Raw genomic sequence first — 14,135 nt, forward strand, 5'->3', positions numbered from 1 at the left:
CTGATATAAAATATCGATTGAAGCCAGTCACAGACTTATTTCAACTCTGTATTTGCTTACGAGAGAGAAAAAAACCCCATAAAATGTCTAAACATGTGCTCTACACTGTATTCTTCTCCCCCAATTGCTCTTGTGCTTTTAGTCCCAGTGTTTCTGATATTATTCAATTATGATTTTAAAAAAAATTATTTTGTTATTTATGAGCTTTTTCCTTTTTTTCAGCCAAAAAATTCGGCATTGAAGAAATCAGCCCTCAAGTTGTCAACTTAATATCTCATGCCACTCAAGAACGATTACGTGATCTTTCAGCTCGGCTTTCCACTGTGGCTGAACACAGGGTGGAAATGTACAAGGTAAAATGTTTTTTTAAAAACCTTATTCTAACTAGAACTGGCACATTCTTATTTTAGCTACATTTGAAAGAATGATCTGCTTGTAAACCACTGTGATGTATGCCTTGTCTTTAAAAGCGATTTTCTCAGTTTTTGAATTTTTGACATCCCTGCCTTCAAATGTGAATAACCTGTGCCCTATATATGATAATTACAAAATTCAAACTGTATTTTGTTCAGAAATGGTGCCTCTATCCATATATAGAGGGTGATTCTAAAAGAATATGCCGAAATAATACACCATTGTTTAAAGTCTTTTGCATTTTAGCGGACTGAATTTGTGGTTATTTGATAGAGTAGTTATCTAAATTTGATTGGGTGTCAATTTCACCGCTGTCGTTGTATAACTTCCGGTTTAGCTGAATTGTGGCATCTTGGGATCAGAGCTTATTTGAATTAAAACATCAAGGTTGCCAATTTTCCTTATGTGTACAGAATTCTGTATATTATAAACCTTCAGTATATTTTCCAGTCACCTGCTAAACTGAAAAAAAGTAAATACATATGTCTTTTTAGCACTCATAAAGGGGTCGGCCTATGTGTTTGCATAAAAATTTCAGTAAATTCTTGCCTCCTGGGTTGGCAACCCTGGGACATGCTTCGACGTTGGATTAAGAGGAGGGGTGCTCAAGACCTTACTCTCTGTGCTTGGGTCTGCCATATCCCCGGACCTTACTGTGTGTGACTTTTTCTTAAAGGGGTCTGTGAAAGACCAAGATTACATTCCACCACTTCCAACAAGTATCGATGACTTGAAATAACAGCTGCAATCAACACTGTGAATTGTGACATGCTGTGCCACATATGAGATGAATTCTCATATCGGCTTGATGTTGTTTGTGCTGCCAATGATGGCTGCATCGAGAGTTTATAAAACATGAAATAAAAACTTGAAGTATACACTACATATGTGTCCAAGCTAGTGTTTTCTTTTTTAAAATATTGCATCACCCTGCATAATAAAATAAGAACACATTTTTCCGACATCCAATGGGTTTTGTCAGGCCACCACACATAATGTGGAGAACTAAAAAAAATAAAATAAAAAGGGTGATTAATCCATGAGATTTTATACGCTTAAACCTTCATTCCTGATGCCAAGTGCCTGTAAAAATATGGCCAAAGTTAGAATTTGAATATTGGATCTAATGCATTACCCTACCTTTGTTTTGTTCATGTTTGGGAACAAGAATTTAAAACTATATAGAGGTTTCTTGTTTAACTAGACATTAAAAAAAAAAGTCATATTTTTTATATGATCAAAATAATTATAGTAGTAATAAAAATCTTTATTATTTACAGAGGCAATTTTTACTTGCTTACAGTATAAGATAACAAGTAGTCTCGCGCGCACATAAATCGACTTATGTGGAGAGAATTAGTGTATTTACTCACATATAATTCAAAGGAAGCTTAAAATACATAATTTTCACATTTTTTTCTTTGCCTCAATGCTTGTCCTTTAGCTCTCTTCCCCTCAATGATGTTTTATGATGAGTTCATGATCGTGATTATAGGACAATGGAAAGATCTTGGTGAGCAAAATAAATAAAGAAATACAAATATGTTCATTTTTTGATAGCACTGAATTTTTTTCAACATATATTTCTTTGTTCTACATACAGCTGGATAACCGATATGAGATGGAATCTGAAACAAAGATGCAGTTGAAATTTATGGAGGAGTTGGATAAGCTGGAAAAGAAAAGGCATGAGGAGAGGGAGAGGGAGAAACTGTTGCGGGCCATCAAGGTAAGATGACCTTTCCCTTTCTTTCCTCACTTCCATTTTCATTTCATGACTTAGGTAAAACTGAGATGACGAAATGAATATCCTATATCCATATTGATTTATTTTATTCATGTATTAGGTATTTTTGATAATGGTGCAATTTATTTTGAATTATAAGGTCTGAGACATATTTATTTCAAATAAGTACAGCCATACGTATTGTAAACCCCACTTAATACCTGAAAACAAACAACTAAATCGATTATCTACTTCATGACACAATTTTCAATGCATGTAAATCTTCAGACTTGTCTGAAGAGGAGCAGGACCTCAGGCAATGAGACTGGGTCAGCCAAATAACAAAAACAAACAAAATAAAAGACAACAATGTGATGTCCTGTCTGTCTTTCTTTTAAATAAACAGTGTGTATTTGATGAAAAAGGCTGTGAAATAATTCATGGTAGAAATGTGTGTAATGAAGAATTATTCATTGTGCAATTTGTCTGATCTGTTTCTTTCTGTATTTTTTCTCTCTTCTCAGAGTCGATCAAAAAATGAAGATCCTGAGCAGCTGAAGCTGAAACAAAAAGCTAAAGAGGCAAGTCATTTGCACAATACAGATTTTTATTTTAATGGATTCTTGATTTGAATGTTCGTTCTTGGGATGGAAAAAAAGTTTCCTTCTCATGATCTATTATTTTTTATTTTCATTAAAAACATTTGAAAATAGGTTGTAATCATTAAATGTTAAAATGAATTGCACTGCATCAGTTATAAAGCAATTGACAATTCAGATTCATGGGAATAAGAGTACAAATCGTGTTTTTTTGTCTTATGCAGATTGCAATTCAGATTTTCCCCCAAAATTATACAAATTTTGTTTTTGTTTGTTACCCTGGCATGTCTGCAGATCAAATTAAAATAAAAAAAGAAGCCGTATTATTTTGTTTGCATTTATTCAGGAAGAAAAAATGATTTAAAATGAGATTTTAATGTAGGTTAGTACCCACTTAATTTGCAACCTATATGATGTAAATATAATCAGAAATGTCAATGCCCATTTTACATTTGAGTGGGGAGAAAATGTGAATTAGGAACCTCCAAGTCACAACTGCCATACACAAAGCCACTCAAGCTGTTTTTAATTGATATTAAATAAATATATTTTGTTTCGCTTTTCTTCTGTTTTAGCTACAACTTGCAGAAGCTGAAGAACTAAGGCAGAAAGAAGCAAACGAAACAGCTTTGGCAGCTATTGGACCCAGGAAGAAAAGAAAACTTGATCTTGGTGATTCCACAACATCAGAAGTAAGTTTACTTTGCTATCAGGCCATGCTATCTATAACATTTGTTAAATACCAGAAAGTTATGTGGATGATCTCAATTTTTCAGTCTTTATAATTGTTTAATAATCCGTTGGTACATTATTAAATATGAAGACTGAATACAGATACTTTATCTCTCCTCAACTCCAGTCAATCTTATTTAATGTGTAAAGATGGAGAATAAAAATGGGAAACACTATTTTGTGAATAGATATTCAAAAATCTAGGTGTATTGTATTGTATTGTATTGTATTCTTTTGATAATTTGTTTAGAATGGAGGTAAAAGAAGAGAAATTTATGAGAGTCATTTGAAAATCAGACACTGTGAATATCCTGGAATTAGCTGATGCTAAGGGGAAGATGGATATTGGAAATAAAATCATAGTTGTAAAATGCAAATATCAATCTTAGTTCACTGCAATTTTTGTCAATATGCATTGAAATGGTTTTTTTTTTTTTAATTTTAAAGCTGACATCTGAAGAAAAAAAATTAAATAAAATGTTTGTGAATATTAAAACAATAATCCCATGGGTTGTTTCTGTATCTGTATATATGTTACCTCAGCCGATCTCAGTAATGAGCATTGCTGACTAAAGATAGTTGAGTAACAAACAATTAACCAAACTGTGATTTCCCACATCATGAGGATATGAAAAAAAAAAGAGACCAATTACATTTTTCTCCTCGACAGTCTTCAACTGGAAGTGTACAAACCAATACATCATCATCCAGAAATGCTGTAAGTATTTTTGGAATCATTTTTTATGAATTTCATTATTCACATTTGATCTTCTAATAATTTTTCTTACCAAAGAGGTGATACTTTTCTCTCTCTCTCTTTCATAAAGAGTCTTGAGTCTTTCTTAAACCCACCCTCTTATCAACACGTTATAGATTATTTGATAGACAATAAGACTGGGTAAGTCATTTTAAATGATCCTTGTGTCTAATGTGCTTTTTGATCTACTGCCATTAACTTAAATAGTTCACCATCATTAGACCTGTAAATTCTCAGTCAATTGTTCAAATTTAAAAAAAAAAAAAGAAAAGAAAAAAAAAAAAAAAACAAAGAGAAGAGTGAAACAATTAAACAATAAAGATAGTCAGATGGAGGATGATTCACTGCATGACTTACAACAACAATCTGGGCATGTTTCACAACACACCGCATAACACACGGCTCATTTATATTATCGATGGATAACTGGGGTTAAATGATGCTTTTTTTAAAACTTTCAATTTCTGAACACATCTCTGTTTTCACACAACTTTGTGAAAACATTTTTTTGGCGGGCTTTCCTAAACCTAACCTTTCAAATTGGCAGCCAATCATGACTGACTGGTTGAGCGACAAATTTCACTGTTTTTGTTTAAGCCCATTTTGGCTACTTTGTAACAGTCAAATTTAAAGTCATTAAAAGTAAAAAGCAATCCACGGGAAATGCGCTTTAGAGTAGGGTCTAAACATGAAACTTTAATGGTTGCTTACCTATTAGTCTTTGATTGCTTCACATTGTAAAAAGTTGACCATATTTCTTCACTAATTTGGGTAACTAATTAAAAGGAAAAATAGTGGTAAATGATCAATTCCTGTGCAAATTAGTTTTCTGCCTTTATTTTACTTTAGCATGTTGTTCACTGTTCATTGCAGTTCCGTCATTACCTTTTTCTATTAGGATTTATTGCATATGCTGTTAAGAGTTGTTGATAATTATGATTTACACCTTCATAAAATTTAACGATGTGACTTAAAATCATATTGTTTATTCCAATTTAATTATTTTATTGTTTAATGTTTGACATTTAACTCTGATACAATGTTCTTACAATGCCTGACACTGCGTGGAATCAGCGCTATTTCAGTTGGAACTCCCAAGGGACCAATAACCCTCCTGCTCGCTACCTGCATGAGGTCATTGGAGTTCAACTGGTATCAGGCAGTGCCGTGTCCAATGGGGGCAATTATGGATATTTATGGTCTTATAATATGTCTGTATAGCGGGAAAACAATAACAGACTCTTTCAATTTATTATTTTGATTTGAAAAATCAGTTGTCTTTCTAAACATCAGTGAAAATTTGACATTCTTGTGGTTAATAGTTTTCTTTGAATATCACAAATTGTTGATCTAATTTTAAGCGCTTGTAAATTATGGTGCACTTAAATAAAAAATTTGTTATTCAAAACTCAGCGGCAGTATCTCAAGAATTTTAATAAATATCAAAAGTACATATATGCATCTATGTTCCTGTTCAATATTATCATATTGGCAGTTGATTTTCTTGATTTATTCATAGTTTTGTAAGTTCTGTATATTGTTTTTACCAATTCCGTTCCTCTCAAACAGTTGTGTTGATCATAACAGTAAACTGATATGATTTATGTCTTTATGTGGTAAAATAACTCATAAAGATAATATTCTATTGACCAGTTAAGACTAAAAACCAATATTGTGTATGATGTCAATATCTCAATTTACTATCAATCTGCCTATAAAGTATGACTTCTTTACAAGAAAAAAATCAATCACCCAACAAGGTTACTGGACATGCTACAAATATTGCAGTATCAATCATCAATTACAACTAACACTAAGCACTGGTACTGTTAAATTAAATAATTTGCTCAAACAGACGGACATAGTATGTGGACAAAAGAGGATTCAAAATTACGAGGGCATATAGTTATTTCCAAGTAGTAACCTTTATCTCTTTATTGACCAACTATATTCAAAACGAACACACTGTCCACATAGGTTATATAGAATCATCTCCTTTCTTCCAAGAATACACATTTAGTCATTGTCTTATAAAGTCATCTGATATACATTGAACTCCAGTCAGTCAAATTTAGAGATAAAACAATTGAATAACAACCAGAGTCAAATCAGTACAACACCACAGGCATACCACAGCAAGATCATTTAATTTTTGGGAAATCACTGCCATATATATTTGGACGCTTCAGTCTATAAAAATTTAACACATTCACTTGTGCACAAAAGGAGAACTTGAACTTACATTATATTACTTATTCAACATGCAAGAATACCCTAAACATTGACACCTATATGACACTATAAAGTCGGCATTTCCTGAGACAACCACACAAAAGCAGTACCGTATACATCTTCAAACTATAATGCCCAACAGTCATAAAAAAATATAATTTTGACTTGAATCGTAAGGGATTTAAGTATAGAAAAAAGTTATCAAGCCATTAAAAAGTTGGCATTCAAATGTGCCCAAAATTCATAATATTTAAATCAGTTAAAAAATAATATTAGTATATTTTCGTCTAATGGTTTATATTTTATTCCTAAACTGATATTTGGACAAATTCATGGCATGGAATACTATGAGAGAGAAAATGAGGATCTCACCAAGTCATGCCAAATAAGAAATTTACAATAAAAAATTCATATCTTTTAAGGTTTTACTGCCCGGACGACAAAACTTGGCATGTGTCAAGATCATCATTTTTACTCTATAATGATGCTTGTTTCAATCATTTTCTGACGCTGGGAATTAAATTATTGATATGCAAATTACAACAAAATAATTTCATTGATAGCTCAAAAACCACTAGATTGACACCTCTCTTATGAGCAGCCTTAAGAGGATAAATTATTATCAACCATGGCATATGATGAAAGAAACCCTTGCTTTGCTTGTGGTGAGGGAACAATTTTCATATTTGTGTTAGCAACTGAGCAATACCATGAAATATTGCAACAATTAATTACCATCAGTGGCATCACAGATTCCTACTGACCGCTACCTGTTCCACCCATGGGTTGACCCCACTAATGGGGTCAGGTTGACCTAGCACTGAAATACCGCTCAGAGGGGAAAATGCCACGCAGTGCTGAGACTGAGAGCATACACTCTTTTAATGTTCTTACAATGCATGCATGAGACTGAGAGCATACACTCTTTTAATGTTCTTACAATGCCTGAGAGCATTGAGGCTGGCCAGCTTTATGGCGTGCTTAATAGTATGTTTTTTTGAAAGCCTCTAGCTTCAATTTCTTCATCAGTAGAAACAGTGTTTGGAGCATTGTTTGTGTTTGATTTTTTTATTTATAATATGAGAATGTCTTGCCTATTTGGTATTCCTTCTATATCAAACCACTGAACTGACAGTCGTACTTCGGGTGATAACACTTGCCATATTACTCTCATTGTCTATTATCACTGTCATCTTTGATACTGACTTTATTTCTTTTAAAATTCATGTCTATTGGTTTGAAAATTTTAGTCAATTTGTACAAAGCTCATTTACAGGTCTCCATCGTATGCTGTACATAGTTCAATGCAAGTGAACAGAGATAGTTTTTATATTATTTGATGCAAAAATTCTGGTCTTTGACCACCCTTTGTAAGTAGAGGCCATTCTTTCCATGTCTTCTACCCCTACATATATTTTCTTTCTCCATATTGCTTTCTGTCATTCTCCTAAAATGAAATTAATTGGTTGGGGGTCCATAGTGTAATGGGAAACAATGGACAAATACATTTTTTGGAGATGTTTTTTTTTTTCCATGCAAATCTGGCATGTGCTGTGTACTGTTTAATTAAAAATTTATTTTTAAAAAAATTATTTTTGGTTTTTGATGTTTTCTACGCATTCATTTGTGTCTCGATGAGATTAAGGTTATTAAGCTACACAAAAAATTAAGTGAATAGAAAAGTGCCAGAGGATTCAAACCCACAAGCCTACTGTCACAGCAACTCCGCTTGGCCACGAGAGGGTCGCTCTACAATCAACGCCATCCACAACTATAAGAAAAAGTGGTTTCAAACATAGTATCTATCTTGAGTTCCTCTCGGGGCTTCTTGAGGTCATGGGGTCAGCACACAAACACCTTGAAAGTTTATTGGTGAGCTAGCAGTAAAGCTTATGAGCTTTATTCTCAACACATTGACAGTGATAGATTGCTCTTGAAAACTACTTTTGTTCTCTATTTGATCTAGTTCCCTTTACTTCCTTTTTTTCATGTAGGACCATTCCATGTCAAGTGGAGCAAATTTTCGAAAATTGGGAACCACAACCCTTTTGATTTTCCTCAATTGAAGATACTTTTGAGACATGAAGAAATCCACATTTTCAGTTCAATATAGATATTTGAATTTTTACAATTTTTTGAAATGTTATCATGTGTCAAAATCAAATTTGTCCTCGGGTCCATTTTCGAGGGGCTATAACCTTTTTATTAATCAAGCTAAATCTCTCAAATTTGGTAATCCGGTACAACTTTTAGCACAGATTACAATTATTTGAAAGAAAATTAAAATTTTCTTCAACTTTTGGATTTATCTGCCCTTGAAAATGGCTCCACGTGCAGTTTGACCAAAAAAGAAAAATTTTTTTCAATATTTTTCTTCACAACTTTAATGGTTCATTTTTGGTCATTGATGATATGTATCTGAATAAGTAACATTTGGCCCAACATAATAAAGCAAAAATGTGGTTATGGTACTATCATTTTTTAAACAATAAGTCATAGGGTAATGCGACGCTCACTAAAATCGCAAATATTCGCCAATTTCGAGGCCCAAAACGGTCAAAGATGTCTGCATGGATTTTTTCTTCTTCAAAATTTAATATATTGTGTAGAAACAGCATTTCTATATGCTCATGGACGCTTTCCTTGTATTTTGAGGTGCTTCATAGTAAAAATCACCTGCAAAGAAGCTAAGTGTTTCAATTCTTAAGTTCCAAAGGGGCATAACCAAATTAATTATTTTGAACCCCAATATCGACTACACAGCTAACAAACAAAGCTTAAAATATTGACTTTGCATGCTTTCATGTATATAATGTTCTTTTAAACTCATGGATGCTTTCTTCTACAAATCTACATTCCTTTAAAAGAATCTCATTATTTTACTTTTCACTGGCACTGAAATGGTCTCAAAATGTTGCAAATGTTGTTTAACTCTTATAATCAAAACAAACAAAAAAATATGAAGATCTGTCTTAATAGTATTTTTGTGACCCTATTTTCCATTATTATTTTTTTCAGATCATGCGGCCAAGAATCAAAAGAGTGAATATGAAAGACCTTCAGTTTGTTTTGGAAAATGAGAGGTCAACAAGGAAATCAAACATTTTATACAAGTCATTCTTGAAATGATAGTGAATTCCTGTTAGTTTGAAGGGCATTAATAAAACATCCAAAGTGTGATGTGTTAAAGAGATAGACACAGAATAACTGTGATAGTATATGGAATCCATGATAGGATTAAGGCAGCTCATTTATGATATTGATAAAGACCCAACTCATTGGCATACTTTCTCCAATGTTTTAAAAATTTCTTGGAACGGAATCTGTCATGTTCACGGACAATACTCAAAAGTTCAGGAGTTTCCACAAAAAGATCAGATGAAACCGGAGTGCATGGATACCCCATATGAATATCAGACCTAAAGAGAGCTTTTGTAAAGCTTAAATGGGTATGAAAAAAAAGCAAGGAATAAAGAAGTGCCTGGTTAAATTATTTCAACAAAACATAGACGCTTCCCAATGCTGAAGGCATTTTGTTAATGGAACATATTGTTTTAACCCAATACATCTCCACATTGTTTCAATTTGGATCGAATGTGTGTGTGTGTGTGTATATTTAAAAGGAACAACAAAAAAAACAAACCCCAAGACAACCAAGAGATTGTATCAGAGTGAAAGACCATGTTTATTCCCTGCTTGTGTTGTGAAGTGCATGTGATCTGAATCTTCTGTAGCCCAATTGGAAGAGAGGCTCTGCAACTATTCCAACAATTTCTTGACTTACTATTTTGATCATTTGTAATCTTTCATTAATAACGTTGTAACAAAAAGTCATTTTTTAAATGTTTGATTCCAAAAGACAAAGGCATTTAGATATTTTTAAGGATCTAGGGAATTGCTCATATTTTCATCAATTATCCTGATTTGAATATTGACAGATGAGTCAGTGGGGCAATACAAGAATAAATCAATGTTAAATTATTGGAAAAACGATGGATGGATTTCATTTTCATCCGCTTCTCTGGGTTGAATAAGGATAATTAAATCAAAAGCCGAAAGTCTGGCTCAAAAAGAATAGCTGAAATAGCTGCTCAAAATATCTAAAAAGTGTGGACAAGGTATTAATTTTGATCGCATTTTTTCCACCATGAGAAGCTATTACTGTTTTTCTTGCCATCCTTTCAGATATTTTGTCATTTGTTTTTAGTTAACTGGGAGGATCTTTGCAGTTAGATATGTTTTAAAATAAATCTTTTAATATGTTGATGTCCACGTTAGAAACCGTCCTTTTTGCACAGCCTAAAATCATCCTTAAAGTGAGAACTGGCTAACTAACACAGACCTGCCGTTCATACCGATTAATCGGTATCATACCGATTTGCAAGACCTTTTTTTCGTATTTACCGATTTCCCGATTTACTTGCCGATCGTACCGATTTCCCGATCTGCATGCCGATCGTACCGATTTCACCAAGTGACCAAGGGCCCGCAGCCCTCCACCCCTCTCTTTTACGTTTACTTTGTGCTTTACGTTGCACGTTAAAATTTTCAAGTCTCGTGAACTTTGACCCGTCCCGCGATACCTCGATAGATACATGACGTAGCGAGCCTCTTTGTGATGCCCTCACACAGATAGAAAACACACACGGCGCGTTATTTAGTTTTCATTTCCTTTGTGAAGCGACAGCGAGCTGTACTGGTAAACCACCGCGGTCCCTGGCTTCTGACTCGTTACCAAGTGCCACCATCTTTAAATAAGTTAGTAGTCTGATTGCCAGATTGGCGTTGTGCGTGCCAATTTTGGGTGTTGGGGAAAAATAAGGGGGGGGGGGGGGGGATAATTGGATAATTTTACGTCTCATACTGATTTTTTTCCCCAGATACTGATTTTTTTACAATGTCATACTGATTTCCTTTTTCGTGAAGTGGCAGGTCTGCTAACAACAAGAGAAGTTTGATGCTTCTCAAGATTGGCAACTTTGTAAAAAACAAGAAAAAAATATCTTATGGTGCTGTTTTCTTAGGTTTTTTTTTTAAAAACACTTGTCAAGGATTCAGTCAGGAAATATGATGAAAACCAAAAAGTAATCATTACTTTTCAAAATAATGTAACATCTTTGTCTTTTGTCAAATGTCACAAAATTGATCTTTTGTCTCAACATCTAATACACCGTATGAATTCCATTTATTCATTATGGAAATGTGAGCTTAAGGCAGATTGTATATAATCTACAAGGCTTTGGTTCTACAGATCTGTAATCAGCTCTACAATTGTGTTCAAATTTTAAAAAACCAAAAATGTCAACAAAACAATGACAATGCTATTTGAAGATGGATGGGGATCTTCCTTGATTTGGGAGTTCGGAGGGGAAGGTGGAGGGGGTTGTGGAGGTATATAAAAAAAGAATAATAATCATTTTCTGGCATACTATGACTTTGTCCTTCTTATGCTTGTAAGAATATAATTATATAATTATGTTATAATCCTGTTCTTCTGTTCTGGGCTATCACACCAACTTCCTTCCTAAAGATATTCTAAAGACACGTCACACACTGATGGGCAGGGGAGTTTAAAATCTATTCACTCTTGATATTTCTTAATTAACCCCCCCCCCCCCCCCCCCCCCTTTCCCCAAATATCTGTTGCCCTTCCACGTCTTTGGACTGGGATTAGATTATTTGGTTTTGTCCCACCCTGCCTTGAATATTTTTGCTGAGAGGAAAACGGTTGAATGGATTCTTTATATGTAAAAGTGTTTTTGTTAGTTCTGTATTGCATGTTACAAACATTAATTTTTGATCTAGATTTGCTCCCGGTATTTTGTATACCCATTTTCAGTAGGCAGCTTCACTGATGATCTTTGAAACTTATCAGGTCGTTAGAGAAAGAGGATTATATAGATGTATATCGTCCTCTGAACTCGACGACTTGGAATTTAAAAAAAAAAAAAATGCGTTTTTATGTGAGATTATATTTTTCTTATCTTTTTGTGAACCATTTTACTGAGTGACAAGGAAACCATCAGGTTGTTTCTCTTATGGGTTATGTCCTATGCTGTCGTGTGTGGATTTGGTGTTAAGCTGGGATCTACTTTAAGCCCAGATACAGAGGTACCTACATTTATTCTATCATCTAATTTTGTCATTTCTGCGAAATGGCAGAGTGGTTAGGCATTGCATTGTGACTTGAAAGGTCCTGGCTTCGAGCCTAATTTCAGGCACTTTCATTTTTTTCCCTTGGGTAAGATTATTAATCCCCAATTTTCTCACATGGGTGATTCTTGTTGACATCAGACATCTTGATTATCTATATCCCTTCATGGAATGCCTAGGCCAGGGTAACTTCTTCTTCTTCTTCTTTTCTTCTTTTTTTTTTTTCCTTTTCTCCTATTTATTCGGTTGCCTTGAATTTCCAAGCAACATATACCTATAAGAATACAAATTTTTAGTTAAGTTATATGTATTCTGTTTGCTTAGACCGCCAACGCAGTTGGCTACAGGATTCAGGCACAATCACAGTAGAGTTTCCCTGATTCCATATTTTCCAAAGGTTGGCAGGTCTGCTTCTGTCTCCTGTCTTAAATATTGGGGTTATGAGAGCTTCTTTCCATCGTCATACCACTAGACCACACAACTGCACAATAAATACCAAGCACTACGACTAACTACTAAACTGTGAACTATTTGAAAAGAGGGAAATTTATCAATCTCCACTTGTTTAATCAAATTCTCTTGGAGTTCTATAAAACCTTATTGTGATTCTGATCTGGGCTTGTCGACATTTGTATGATTTGTATTACTCTCTTGCCCTGTCCACCCAGTAGTGATAGAATAGCAGCCTCATACTAATTCTATAACTGGGCAAAAGCTTCGTACACAAGGAAAGCATCCTTTTTAAAGGTTAAAAGCAGTTGTTACTGTATGTATTATACTGAAGAAATTTGGATGAACTCGAGCTCCATCAGGGAATGTTGACTTGCCAGAAGCTATGGACTGTAAATGAAACAGCTAAATTGTACAATAGTTGAGGTTTTTTTATTTTGTTGGTTTTGTTTTTTTTGGGTGAAGCTATCATATTCATTTTAGAAATGTCAGGAACAAGTAGAATGGCTTCTCACTCTTTCAATGGAACCGGAAGTCTTCAATATAATACTTTCTTATATATTGTGTTACCTAATCTTTCCATGGTGGAGAATCTGCCTTTTTTATTTTTATTTATTTATTTATTTATTTATTTTTTGCTGATTTTGTTGAGTGATTATCCATCCGCTCTCTCTCCTCCCCCCCCCCCCCCCCCCCCCCCCCCAACTCCTCTCCTTGCATAGGGTGTTTGTTAATTACTGGATAGGTGCTTTGGTTTTGGATACACATAGACTATAGATGCCTTAAAAGAAAGCTTGGACACTAAAGTGTTATATTGAAAAGCAGATAATATGTGGAGTGGGATCTTACGACCTACCATGATGGGTCACTTGCGCTATCTTCTATCCTTGTTTATATAATTTTCTTTTCCAGATTGTTTTCTATCTTTGTCTTGGATAGAGATTACTTGGTTTTGTCTTGGCCCTAGCTGGAGTCTTTGACTGAGGGGGAATCAAATGTATAATATTAGTTTTCGGAAATGATTTTTTTTCCTTTGTAAAGCATCTCTCGGTTGTTATACTATACTGTATTA

The 14,135-nt window shown here is 34.0% G+C and overlaps 1 protein-coding gene across 2 annotated transcripts in view; it reads left to right on the forward strand.

Moving 5' to 3' along the window:
* LOC144977174 (transcription initiation factor TFIID subunit 4B-like) overlaps positions 1–10,102 on the forward strand; it is a 29,949-nt gene extending 19,847 nt beyond the window's left edge. For both annotated transcript variants that reach the window (XM_078922056.1, XM_078922057.1), the window contains exons 9-14: positions 223–353; positions 2,018–2,143; positions 2,665–2,721; positions 3,315–3,431; positions 4,142–4,189; positions 9,479–10,102. In XM_078922056.1, the coding sequence (XP_078778182.1) occupies positions 223–353; positions 2,018–2,143; positions 2,665–2,721; positions 3,315–3,431; positions 4,142–4,189; positions 9,479–9,589 (590 nt within the window). In that variant the 3' untranslated portion in view covers positions 9,590–10,102. The remainder of the gene's footprint in view (positions 1–222; positions 354–2,017; positions 2,144–2,664; positions 2,722–3,314; positions 3,432–4,141; positions 4,190–9,478) is intronic.
* The last annotated feature ends 4,033 nt before the right edge of the window (positions 10,103–14,135 follow it).

Source organism: Berghia stephanieae, chromosome 7 (assembly GCF_034508935.2).
Source record: "Berghia stephanieae isolate SIO BIC M18660-M18661 chromosome 7, UCSD_Bste_1.3, whole genome shotgun sequence".
NCBI lineage: Eukaryota > Metazoa > Mollusca > Gastropoda > Nudibranchia > Aeolidiidae > Berghia > Berghia stephanieae.